General features: G+C 55.9%; 2 protein-coding genes across 3 annotated transcripts in view; both read left to right on the forward strand.

The window, feature by feature from the left end:
• The first annotated feature begins 207 nt into the window (after nt 1-207).
• Nucleotides 208-11,020, forward strand: SELP (selectin P). The gene is given in 23 exon segments (XM_054515832.1): nt 208-497; nt 708-753; nt 756-827; nt 830-861; nt 1,683-1,770; nt 3,993-4,382; nt 4,480-4,587; nt 4,695-4,877; nt 6,843-7,028; nt 7,163-7,348; nt 7,476-7,531; nt 7,533-7,593; nt 7,596-7,661; nt 7,794-7,979; nt 8,114-8,215; nt 8,218-8,298; nt 8,431-8,616; nt 8,751-8,936; nt 9,066-9,251; nt 9,409-9,594; nt 9,729-9,848; nt 10,238-10,268; nt 10,468-11,020. Coding segments are annotated over 23 exon segments (2,961 nt in total). The 5' UTR covers nt 208-329; the 3' UTR covers nt 10,523-11,020.
• A 594-nt stretch (nt 11,021-11,614) lies between these two features.
• Nucleotides 11,615-12,729, forward strand: part of ATF6 (activating transcription factor 6) — a 76,564-nt gene continuing 75,449 nt past the window's right edge. Inside the window, exons 1-2 of one of the 2 annotated variants that reach the window (XM_036387580.2) lie at nt 11,615-11,835; nt 11,929-11,993. In XM_036387580.2, the coding sequence (XP_036243473.1) occupies nt 11,766-11,835; nt 11,929-11,993 (135 nt within the window). In that variant the 5' untranslated portion in view covers nt 11,615-11,765. The remainder of the gene's footprint in view (nt 11,836-11,928; nt 11,994-12,729) is intronic. The other variant, XM_036387579.2, reaches the window with a different exon arrangement.

Genomic DNA, 12,729 nt, shown 5'->3' on the forward strand with positions numbered 1-12,729 from the left:
TCCCAGCAGTCTCTCACCAGTAGGAGAGGCAGCTCCCACCCTGCCCAGGTGACCCTCAGCACTTGGTGCTGGTCTCCTCCCCAGCAGCTGCCCCTCAGCCTCTCTGTCTGCCTGGCTGCTCCTTCCCTTCCCATAACTGACCACTCTTGGCAGAGGAGCTGCTAGAAATCAAGTGTTCCTGAATTACTGGGTATACAGACTCAGCAATTCCATAGAAAGAAACAACTGCATTAAAACATTTTTCAAGGAAGATATCCAGAGACAGGAAACAAGGTTCATTTATATTGGCCAACAGTAAAGTAATTGTAGTGGGTTATGGCTCTTGTGGAATGGGTTCCTCCTTTTGTCTAGAATGTCCTGGTGGAGCAGCATCAATTTCTTTGGAACTGGAAAATACATGTGACCTGCATGGCTCTTGTTTGGCTTTAGCTGGAAGTGAGCAGAGTAATTTCTGCAGAAAACCTGGCCAAGGCAATTCTACTTACAAACAGGACAGGGTAAGAAACTATTTATAATTATTATAATGATCCAAGGGGCGGTGGACACAATTAGACATGTTCCTGAAACACTGGTGGAAGTTCCTAAAGGATGTTAATAAATCAGGAGGAAGTTCCTCTGGCATATTCCTGGACCTTTCTCATAAAGACTTAAAGGCAAAGACAGAAAAATGCATTGTGTAAGTAAGTGTTTATAAATGGTATGTGAAGATTCACAGCCAGAGCAAAACACCTGCATGCACGGAGAGTGTCTGGCATGGAGCTGGGAGGTGGTGAACCACTGTCCTACTCAGCCCACAAGGGACCTCATCACACCTCAGCCTCCTCTCTCCTCCACCAGTGTAGGTGCTGCCACATGGACACGGTAGGTCAGAGAGGTCTCGGTGCTCTGGGCATCATGGACTGGGGCTGAACACTTTTCAGGGGGCCCTTCTCCTTCTTCTGGGGTGCTTGGGCAATCCTGGCTTGTTGTGGGTCATTCCTGTGGCTGTCATGTCCCCATGGCAGCGGGGATGCAGCCAGCTCCCATGCCATGGGGCTGCTGCCAAGCTAGGTCCATGAGGACTGTGGCCAGTGCTGACCCCACTGTTTGTCTCCAGCCCCGGGCTCAGAGAAGGGTTTCTTGGGGCTAGAGAGGGAAGGGGAGGGCAGGGGTGTGGGGCAGGATGTGGGCTGGCAGCGGGGCTGGGATGGGAGGGGAAGAGGCTAGGGGCAGGGAGTTGCAGGCTCGGAGGAAGCGTGAGCAGCACTGCCCACCGAGGGACAGCTGCTGCGGGCTGGGCACGGTGCAGCTGCGGCACCAACATGGTAAGAACTGCTCCTTTCCTTGGGCATGACTGAGGGTCTGCCTACACAAGGGGATTAGCGGAGGGCAGGGCTGTGGGCAGGCACTGACAGGAACCACAGCTGGGGGCTGCGGGACACACGCAGGCTGCCCTGGGGACACCCTGCCTGAGCGACCCCAGGCTCACGGGACACTGCCAGGCACACAGGGCACAGTGACTGCAGAGGTAGATGCCAGCCCTGGCTGGGCAGGAAGGGGCTCCAGAGCACAGGACACCGTGTGTGCCTGCGTGCCACTGCCACGAGTGACTGCCCTTGTGTGAGCCAGGACTGCCTGGCAGTGGTGTGGGTGCACGTGTGAACCCCTTGGGATGTGCATGCTCATGTCTCCCTCTCTGTCAGGGCACTGCTGTGGGACTGCGATCTGCCAGGAGGACACGGACTCTGGGCTCTCCTGGCACCTCCCTGGGCATCGCTGCCATCACATGGGGTAAGCCACCCACCACCCACTCAGTAAGTCCAAGTGTGACCCTGCTGCCAAGGAGTCTGCAGGTCTGAGAAACTGGAGAAATGTAGCATTGCTATTTTGGGGGCTCATCAGCCCATCCCCAGGGCTGGATCCCTCTGGGCTGGGAGGGGGCTGGCCCTGCCTGTGCCAGCCTCCAGGCAGACTGTGCTCCCCCAGGAAGGGCCAGGCCATGGCTGAGGTCCCCGCAGGATGTTTGGTTCCCCAAATGCAGCATGGCAGCTGGTACTGTGAACTGTACTGTGAACTGGGGAAAGGCAGGGCAGCTCTACCCACCGCCTACACCCATGCTCATGCTGGGGAGTTGGGCATGGATGGAGTCACAGGACCCATGGGTGTAAGGGTTCATAGCACAGCTGGGGCAGCACCACACAGAATTAGAGCTGCTAATTGACATCAGGTGTACAGAAACTAACTTGGTTTTGCTGCCTGTAGGGTATTTCCTTCACATGCTGGCATTGCACAGAGCAAAACCTACTGGTGCCTGCTCTGTCCCTGGAAATCCTCTGTGAGCTGAATTATTTTCCTAAGAACCTTAGTGACTGAGCTAAGGAACAGAAATGAGGCAAGTGCAGTGTCAGGAGGAGGCTGAGATTTGGCTCTGAGAGAAAACAAAAAGGCAAAGGCACCTCAACTGCGGAGGGTGCTGAGCACCACCCTAGGAAGAGGTATCAGGGCTGCCACGGGAGCAAGAGGTCAAACCACAGGAAAACAGCACTCATTTGGGTACCAGATGGGGCAGGGAGAAGTAGCATAACACCGGAGAGATAAGCTGTGCCATAGAGAGGGTGTAACTGGTGGAGCTGGAGGAAAGAGGTAGGAGAGCATGTGGAGGACAGACCTGGAGCAGATGTCAAACTTTGGTCCTTCTCAGTTTGGGGATGGGCTGTGTGAGGGTAGCAGGCAGCTGCCTTGAGCCATGCTGGGGAGTAGCAGGGGCCAGGAGGAGGTTGGTGGGAGCTGAGGATGGGGCAGGCTTCCAGAAGGTGCCTTGAGTTCCTGTCCTGCAGGCCCAAATTCCCAAAAGGTAAAGAGGGAACCACATTTTCCCCAGCTTCAGTTCTGTTGAACAAAGAGGATAGTTTGCTCTTTCACAAGAAAAACCAGACAAATTATGGGAAATTACCTACAAAAATGTATAACAATGGACCAAAGTACAGCCCTAATTAGACTTTAGAAGATGTGTATTTGCATCTCATCTGCAATGCCTGGATCTTTGCACAACTGCAGCGTGATAAAATGCTTTCCTGAGATACAGCATAAGCTAGGCTGGTTGTTTGGAGCAAACTTTGATCCTCATCTCCCTTTCTGCACATATGGAGATATGATATCCCCACATCACTTTCTGCAGTTGTGGAGATAGCTGCTCCTGGGGAGAATGGAGGAAGCTTCTTTCTGTGGCTAAAACCCTTTGATTGCATAAAGTTGCGGTGTGAAATGCTGTAAATAAGAGCAGGGTTTCAGCAAAGTGCCCTTCATTTCTGGGTGTGGGTTCCAGTTACTTTCTGGCTTTGCCCTGCCTGCTGGGTATGACCATAATATGAGCTTGTTTTTGAAAGATCTTGTTTTGCAACACTGAGTTTTACAAGACTCTAGACCATCTCTGTCTCAGATGAGCAGGTTGGGGTCCAAATGCTTTTGAGGGTGAGGGCATATTTGCTCCTCTGCCTTGCTCCAATCTGGGTCTCATGTAGCAGGGTAAAGCAAGAAAACTGAAGTATACACATCTGCACTCAAGGAAGGAACTGTCTTTATGGAACCATCTTGAAGTGGGACTTTCCTCTTTGGGAAGCTTTTGTGGGCAGGGGAACAGGGCCATGGGGCTGAGCTTTCAATCCTTATGTTGGAGGAGGGCTGGCATCACTGCTTGGGGCTCCTCTGCCTCCTGTGCTCTGCCTGCCTCATCCCGTGCTGCCCCATTTCAGCCTTCACCCTGTCACCTCCAATTTCCTCATCCCTGTGCCATCCCCCTCTGTCCTCATCTCCTTCTGCCACGTCTTTATGTACCCATGGAGTCCCATTCTCATCCACAGTCACCCCTTCATCCAATCCTTTCACCCAGCCTGTCCCTGGCGTCTCTTGGCCATGATGTCAGGCTTAGCCCACCCTCATGTCCCAAGGGATCCCACCCCTGACCCAGCTCCCATCCTTTCTGCACCAATCCCAGACCTCATCCTCTTTCCCAGGCATGGTGCTGTGGATGGAGGTGGGTGCCTGGACCTACCACTACAGTGACCAAGGGGACTACACGTGGGAGCAGGCCAGGAATTTCTGCCAGACCTTCTTTACCGACCTGGTGGCAATCCAGAACCAGCAGGAGATCGAGTACCTCAACAAGAGCCTGCCCTTCCACGGGCGCTACTACTGGATTGGCTTACGCAAGCTGGGCGGCATCTGGACCTGGGTGGGCACCGGGAAGGCGCTGTCCAAGGAGGCAGAGAACTGGGCACTAGGGGAGCCCAACAACCGCCGCTCCAACCAGGACTGCGTGGAGATCTACATCCAGCGGCCACAGCAGGCCGGCAAGTGGAATGACGAGCCCTGCAACCGGAAGAAGAAGGCGCTGTGCTACCAGGGTGAGCAGGGGGACTGCGGACTGGAGCTGGATTGGGTGGGCTGGGAACCTTGGCAGGGTGGTCAGCAGCTCGTGATGACCATCCCCTGTGTGTGCAGCCTCCTGCCAGCCCTTCCTGTGCAGCCAGCGTGGCGAGTGCGTGGAGACCATTGGGAGCTATCGCTGCGAGTGCTACCCCGGCTTCCACGGCCCTGAGTGCACGGATGGTGAGACATCCATCCCCACCCCTCCTTCCCTGCTGGAGAGTCCAAACCCTGGTGACAAAGCAGGGTTCTGGTGCTCCTGATGGGCTGTGGCACCGTGTCTCTCCCAGTTGTGCAGTGTGCCAAGCTGGAGCCCAAGGGAGTGCCCATGAACTGCAGCCATCCCTACGGAGACTTCAGCTACAACTCCACCTGTGAGTTTGGGTGCCACGAGGGATTTGAGCGGCGAGGGGTGGGCATGCTGCGGTGCCTGCCTTCCCAGGAGTGGTCAGCAAACATCCCCACCTGCACAGGTAGGGCCTGGCGGGGGTTGGGGGTCTCAGGTATGCAGCATTGATGCTTTGGGGGAGCCAGCCCCATGTGCCCAATGCTCTTCAGACAACTGTTGCTGCGCCCTTACTGATTGTGGAAGCATCTCCTGGTGCTGCATCATGGGGTGGGATTCCCTGAGGAGGCTGCAATGGGCAGAGCAGCTGTGAGCTGAGGCCCTGTTCTGCCTGGCTGTCCCAGTGCCCATGTTTGCTGCCCTGAATCCCACTCAGATATCAGCACCCTGTGTGCACCAAGTGTGGGGTCAGGATGATGTCCTGGCTCCTCTGTCAACTCTGTGGCAGTGTCCCTCTCCCCTAGCCCACCTGATCTGCCTTGGGAAGGCATTTGGCATCTTGGGAAAGAGAAAAGAGGGGCTGCTGTCCCACAGCCAGGGGAAGGGTATATCCTGGCAGGGGTAGGCCACCTTGAACAGGGATAAGGACTCATGAAATGAGGTTAGATTTAAGCTGGGTGGGACAGAGTGTGGCAGGAAACCACAAAGGAGAGAAAGCTGTGATATGTTATTCTGCAGGGGCAGAGAAAGTCTTCCTGTCAGTGGCTTGAGGGTTTGCAGCCAGGCACCAGGCATCCCAGAGAACTGCCAGGCTTTTTTGGGGGTGCAAGAGTCTTGCTCCACCTTTCTTGTGCTGCTGTGTGGTACACCTACAGCCTTGCACAAGGATGGGGTGAGTCAAGCAGACGTGGGACACAACTGGGACTGGGAAGGAATGGGACTGGGAAACATCTTTGTATATATATTCTTTTTAAAAGAAACCTGCCTTGAAGTTAGTTCTGCTGCTGCTGTCTGTGCTGATTGGGCCTGTGGTCCAACCCAGGACCTTAGGTAGCTGAGAAAAAGCAAAACTGTCCGCAGCTAAGGGGAACAGGCATGGAGATGTGATGTGACTGTTCTGTAACCAGTATCCCCAGCAGGGTCAAGGGCAGGAGATGGCTCCCAATTTTGCAAAAATCCCCACCAACAAGCTGGGCTGAGCCTGTGTGCTCCAGGCCTTTTAGGCTCCTAGGGGCTTGCTTTCCCAGCTTGTTTTTTTCCTGCTGGCTGTAATATGATTGATTTTTTGTTTTATTGCAAACAATCAGATGAGTCAGTTGGTTGCCTGTGCTGGTAACAAAATGATGTTAGCAAGCATTGCCAGCTGGGCTTACTCCAGAAACGAGCAGAGCAAGGCTGGTGGTGCAGCAAGGACTGTCTGTCCTGCCTCAAACTCTGCCCCATGCTCGCCAGCAGCCATTGTGTGCCCATTGCTGGCTGGCCCCCAAAGGGGCTGGGTCAGCTGCTCCCACCTGCACAGCATGTTCACCAACAGGCACCTCTGGGGACTGGGAAACCAGAATTGCCTGTAAAATAGCTACAAAAGGAAAAGTCTACCCAGGAAAGTGCTTGGTGTCAGTTTGAAAGCAGAAGATGCAGTGAACGCAGTCTGTCTCAGCTGGGCTGGGTGGTGGTATATGCCCTGCTGGCACCGACCTTTGGGGCTCCCACAGGCAGCAGAGCCACTCACCCCAGAAAACTTTGGGTATCACCCTGGCATGCAGCAAAACACACCCTGGGAACAGGCAGGGGAGGCTGGTATACAACCTCTTTAGCCATGGCAGTGCTTTACAGTCCCAAAGCCATCCTCCTGTCACTGTGAGAAGGACAGAGGCTGGTCTCTGCTCCAGTAGAGGGAGGGAGATGAATGGGACTGCAGCAGCTGTGGTCCTTCCTCCCAGAGGCTTTGGCCCAGGGTAGTGAAAGGGATAAACAGGGCTCTGGCAGAGCAGCAACTGTGTCCCCCTGAGGAAATCACTTGTAGGGCAGAAAAATCATTGCACCAACTACAGTTTCAAAGAGGTGAGTGTGGGTAAGATTTGATTTGGATTCAGCCTGAATTATTAGATTTAACCTCATCTATCCCATCTCTGAGCTCTGCTCTCCATTGCAGCCATCACCTGCCCGGTGCTCAGAGCTCCAGAAAATGGAGAGCTGAACTGCTCCCACCTCCATGGGGACTTCACCCTTGGCTCCACGTGTGCCTTCTCCTGCCAGAAGGGGTTTGTGCTGAAGGGGCCGGAGAGCCGTGAGTGCACAGCCATGGGGATCTGGACAGGGGATGCAACAAGATGTGAAGGTAGAGCTGCGGCTGGAGTGCCAGCTGTCACTAGCCTTGGGGTGACACTGTGGTGTTCCCCAGCCCCTTGGTCCCAGAATTTTAGTCTCCCAGTTCCCAAGCTGCTGCTTGATGTGTACCTCTTCACTCTGCAGCCTTTGCCTGCCCAGTGCTCAGTGCTCCAGACCAAGGAGAGATGCACTGCTCCCACCTCCATGGCAACTTCTCCTATGGATCCATGTGTGCCTTCTCCTGCCAGACAGGATTTGCCTTGGTGGGGGTGCAGAGCCGAGAGTGCACAGCCTTGGGGACCTGGACTGGGAACACACCACACTGTGAAGGTATTGCTGCTACTCACAGGCCTCTGGTTCACCCTGGAATGTTCTCCAGTGTCCTGGTCCTTTCATTCCAACAGTTTAGCCTTGTAGTCCTCAGACTCTCGCTCAAAGTGCTTCTCCACCCCTGCAGCTGTTACCTGTCCAGTGCTCAGAGCTCCAGAAAAGGGAGAGCTGAACTGCTCCCACCGTCCATGGGGACTTCACCTTTGGCTCCACGTGTGCCTTCTCCTGCCAGACAGGGTTTGTGCTGAGGGGCCGGAGAGCCGTGAGTGCACAGCCACAGGGATCTGGACAGGGGATGCAACAAGATGTGAAGGTAGAGCTGCTGCAGGAGCTCAGGGTGTCACTGGCCATGGGATGACACTAGGGTTTCCCCAGTCTCCCAGACCAAACAGTTTAGCCTTGTAGTTCCCAGATTCCTCCTTGAACTGTTTCTATGTCCTTGCAGCAATTGCCTGTCCACTGCTCAGTGCTCCAGAAAAAGGAGAGATGCACTGCTCCCACCTCCATGGCAACTTCACCTTTAGCTCCACGTGTGCCTTCTCCTGCCAGAAGGGGTTTGTGCTGAAGGAGGCGGGGAGCCGTGAGTGTACAGCCACGGGGATCTGGACTGGGGGCACCCCACACTGTGAAGGTAGAGCTGCTGCTAGAGCTCAGGGTGTCACTGGCCGTGGGGTGACACTAGGGTTCCCCTGAAGCTTCTCAGGATGAACAGTTTAGACTTGTAGTCCTCAGACTCCTGCTCAAACTGCTTCTCCACCCCTACAGCCGTTACCTGTCCGGTGCTCAGAGCTCCAGAAAAGGGAGAGCTGAACTGCTCCCACATCCATGGGAACTTCACCTTTGGCTCCTCATGTGCCTTCTCCTGCCAGAGGGGTTTGTGCTGATGGGGCCAGAGAGCCGTGAGTGCACAGCCATGGGGATCTGGACAGGGGATGCAACAAGATGTGAAGGTAGAGCTGCTGCTCAAGGTGTCACTGGCCTTGGGCAGACCCTGGGATATTCTCTTTTTAGTTCTCTCATCACAAGAATTCAGCCTCATAGTCCCCAAGCTACTGCCTGAAGAGTGCTTTTTTGCCCTGCAGCAATTGCCTGCCCAGTGCTCAGTGCTCCAGACCAGGGAGAGATGCACTGCTCCCACCTCCATGGCAACTTCTCCTATGGATCCATGTGTGCCTTCTCCTGCCAGACAGGATTTGCCTTGGTGGGGGTGCAGAGCCGAGAGTGCACAGCCTTGGGGACCTGGACTGGGAACACACCACACTGTGAAGGTATTGCTGCTGCTCAAGGTGTCACAGGCCTTGTGTTGAGCAAGGGATCTAGGACCCTCTTGGTCCTGTTCTTTCAACAGTCTAGCCTTGTAGTACCCACATTTCAGCTTGAAAATGTTTCTCTGTCCTTGCAGCTGTCACCTGCCCGGTGCTCAGAGCTCCAGAAAAGGGAGAGTTGAACTGCTCCCACCTCCATGGGGACTTCACCTTTGGCTCCACGTGTGCCTTCTCCTGCCAGACAGGGTTTGTGCTGATGGGGTCAGACAGTCGCAAGTGCACAGCCACGGGGACCTGGACAGGAGATGCCCCACTCTGTGAAGGTAGAGCTGCTGCCACAGCTCAGGGTGTCACTGGCCGTGGGGTGACACTATGATGTGTCCCCAGCCCCTTGGTCCCAGCAGTGTAGTCTCCCAGGCTCCTTTCTGAGCTGTGCCTCTTCACCCTTGCAGCCATCAAATGCTCAGCACTGACCACCCCCAAGATGGGCCAGGCTGCCTGCTTCCATATCCATGGGGACTTCACCTTTGGCTCCACGTGTACCTTCTCCTGCCAGAAGGGGTTTGTGCTGAAGGGGCCGGAGAGCCGTGAGTGCACAGCCCTGGGGACCTGGACTGGGGACCCCACACATTGCAAAGGTAAATCCTGTGATCTCACATATATCTGTTGTAGCAGAGTACTCTCCCCAGCACCCTGGCCTATGTCAGTTTATCCCCTGGCTTGCCAGTCCACATAACCCCATCTCATTGCCATCAGTCCTGTCCTCCTGATGCTCCTGCTATGCTTTATCTGCAGCCATCAGCTGCCCAGTGCTGTCCCCCCCCAGCAGAGGCCAGCTGACCTGCTCTCATGTGCATGGGAACTTCACCTACAACTCCACGTGCATCTTTTCCTGTGAGGAGGGGTTTGTTCGGATGGGAGCAGAGATGCTCCACTGTGAGGCCACGGGGAACTGGACCAGGGATCCCCCTGTCTGTGCAGGTACCCCAGCTCCTCTAGCATGTGGAGGTTCCAGCTTTCCTCCAAGGACATCTTGATTGTGGTGGAGAGAGACTCCCCAGGGGCTGCGAAGTGCCGACAACTTTCTAACATGTGGCTCTGTGGCTTTGTTTCAGAGGATGGTGCCTTCCTAAAGCAAGTCCTGGCTTACAGCAGTGGCTCAGCCCTGGCAGTAGCTGGTCTTGTGCTCTCTGGGGGACTCATTGCCCTCCTTGCCAAGAGGCTCAGTGACAGAGGTACAGAAATGCTTCCTGCAGCCCACCCTAGCTTTGGCCAGGGGCTCTCAGGCAAGGTGGTGACAGTCCCAGGGGAGGCTGGGGTGATCAGAAGTGTTTAACAGTGTGACTGCCTCCATTCACATGTTTTATTTGCTGAGTTGCTTGGGTCCTTGGCAGTTGGTCCAGCTAAAAATGTCAGCAGCCAGGTTTGGAGGGCAGAGCCAGATAAACATCATCAGTCTGAAGAAGGCAGCAAATGCTTGTTAAGGCAGCCCCACCTCATGCCTGTTCAACTCTGCTCAATTTCAGATGCTGCTGCTGCAGCTTCTTGTGACCTTCACTAAACAGATCTGGTTATTTCTTTTCTATGTGCTTTATGCCCATGGACATTTCAACACTGTTATCAGAGGAGAAGAGGAAGCTCCTGAAACCCACCAGGTGAGAGCTATGCTCTGCAGGAGGGTGGCTCTGCCCTGTGACTGTCACAGCCCTATGTTCACCCTCCTGACAACCAGATCTGCCTGTGTGAGGCTGTTTTTTTACGGGAGCATCTCTGGGACTGACAGGGCTGTGCTAACTCCTGGCCTTCACACACTCCTGCATTCCCCAAGGTGACATCCTTGTGTTTGCCTTCCAGTGACCTGGGAGCGCCGGGCACCTTCACCAACTCAGCGTATGATGCCAATCTGTGAGGTGGGGCCAGGCAAGACCCTTTTAGCACCCTGTTCAAAACTCACCTGGGTGGCCATCTTCCTGGCTGGGGTGCTATTGGGTGGGGACACCCCTTGGGACTGGAGTGGGTAACACCAGCTTCATGTCTCCTGTGCTTCCAGCCCGCCTGAGACTGAAACCTACTGTGTCCCCCAGGGCTGCAGGACCAGCAGGAGCTGCTGTGGGAGCACAGAGGGACTCCATGCCTGTGGTTGTATGTGGTTGTAGCCTGGACCAGAGCTGCCCCTGGACACTGCCACCATGCTGTGTGTGCCGCATTTTCCTGAGAAGGGGAGCTGCCTCCAGTGCAGGCAGCTGGAGACCCACCAGGGGCCAAGAGCCATGTGCTGAGGGCAGCCTGCCACCCAGACCTTGGACATTCTCTCACCAGGAATTTGGACATTCCCCAATAACTGCTCCACTCACGCTTCTACCAATGAGCTTGTGTCAGTGGGGTCTGAATAAATACCTTTGTCTAACTAATGCCTCCTGTGTGCCTGGCATGGGGAGAAGTTTTCATTAAATAATGTGGCCAACACAGCTAGGGAAGTGATTCTTCCCCTGGACTTGGCACTGGTGAGGCCACTTCTGGGGTGCTGTGCCTGGTTCAGGGCCCCTCAGTTTAGGAAGGATGTTGAAGTGCTGGAGCATGTCCAGAGAAGGTTATGAGGCTGATGAAGGGTTTGGAGCACAAGTCTGATGAAGAGTGGCTGAAGGAGCTGGGGTTGTTTGGCCTGGAGAAAAGGAGGCTCAGGGGTAAGCTTATCACTGCCTGAAAGGAGATTGTAACCAGGTGGGGTTTGGCCTCTTCTCCCACGTTATTTTTGAGAGGACAAGAAGACACAGCTGCGCCAGGGGAGGTTCAGGTTGGACATTCATAGGAATTTCTACACAGAAAGGGTGGCTGGACGCTGGAATGGGCTGCCCTGGGAGGTGGTGGAGTCACCGCCCCCGGAAGTGTTTAAGGACTGGACAGGGCCCCCAGTGCCATGGTCTGGGTGACAAGGGGGTGTCGGGTCATGGACTGGTTTCGCTGATCTCAGAGGTCTTTCCCAACCGAGCTGAGGCTGTGATTCTCTGCGGAGCTCGGAGCACGCAGAGCGGCCGTGCGACCCCGTGCTGCCTCCGCCAGCCCGCCGAGTGTCCGCCGGCGGCCGCCGTGGCGGGCGGGCCCGGCCCGGCCCTGCCGGAAGCAGACGTGTGTTTCGGGAGGAACGGGAAGCGATGGCGGCGGCCGAGGCCGAGTGGGAGCCGGCGGGGCTGCTGCCCGCCCCGGGGGGCGGCCTGGATTGGGGTGAGCGTGGCTTCGCGGGGCCGGCGCCGGGCCGGGCCGGCGCGGAGCTCCCCGGCGGGGCCGGGCCGGCGCTGAGCCCTTTTCTCTCCGCAGAGGCTGTGCTGGGCGAGGAGCTGAGCGAGCTGCTGGGCGCCGCGGCCCCGAAGGACGAGCCCGACGTGAGTACCGGGGATGGCGGGGGCCGAGTCCGCGCTCTGCCGGCGGTGAGAGCCCCGGTACCCGGCTCGGGGGGCCTCGGAGCAGCCTGGCAGGGGAGCGTGGCCGCCCGGCCTGCGCCCCGCGTCAGCGCTGGAGATAGCGATGGCTGAAGCACTGCGGGCACGGCTGCGGAGCGGAGCGGAGGGTGCCAGGCAGGGGGTTAGGGTAAGGGTGCGAGGTGCCGGCGAGGAGGAGTGGCGGTGTCACTGCCCCGGTGAAGGTGAACCCTGCCGGGCAGTGCTGGGGGGGGGGGGCGCTGGCTCGGGGCTACCTGGGAGAACGGTGGGTATGTTACACCTACACCCACCCGGGTTATTCTTTATCCCTTTGCCTATTAGACTACTTCTTGTTTTTATCTTAAATATAGGATTTTCTCAAAAAAACCCCTTTGCTTGCAACCTTCTGCATTAATCCCTGTCGTTTTCACTGCCCACTTGTCCATACTGCTTTTTCTCTCCCGGGGCATTCACCTGCTGGATTCTCCTCTCCGTGTTCTTCCCCTGCCATGTCTCCATGTCTCTGCTCACTGTGTCCCAGTCCACCTCCAGCACAAGCCTGGGTTATCATCTCGTGTAAACCCCAGATTCTAAGAGCATTCCTACACGTGTAGAACCAGTCACTGGAGAAAATGTGGGAACAGACTGATTGCACAGGGAAAGGTATTCCCCATCAGCAGGTCAGCATTACTTGCCTGAG

This window comes from Molothrus ater, chromosome 9 (assembly GCF_012460135.2).
Source record: "Molothrus ater isolate BHLD 08-10-18 breed brown headed cowbird chromosome 9, BPBGC_Mater_1.1, whole genome shotgun sequence".
In the NCBI taxonomy this organism is placed as follows: domain Eukaryota; kingdom Metazoa; phylum Chordata; class Aves; order Passeriformes; family Icteridae; genus Molothrus; species Molothrus ater.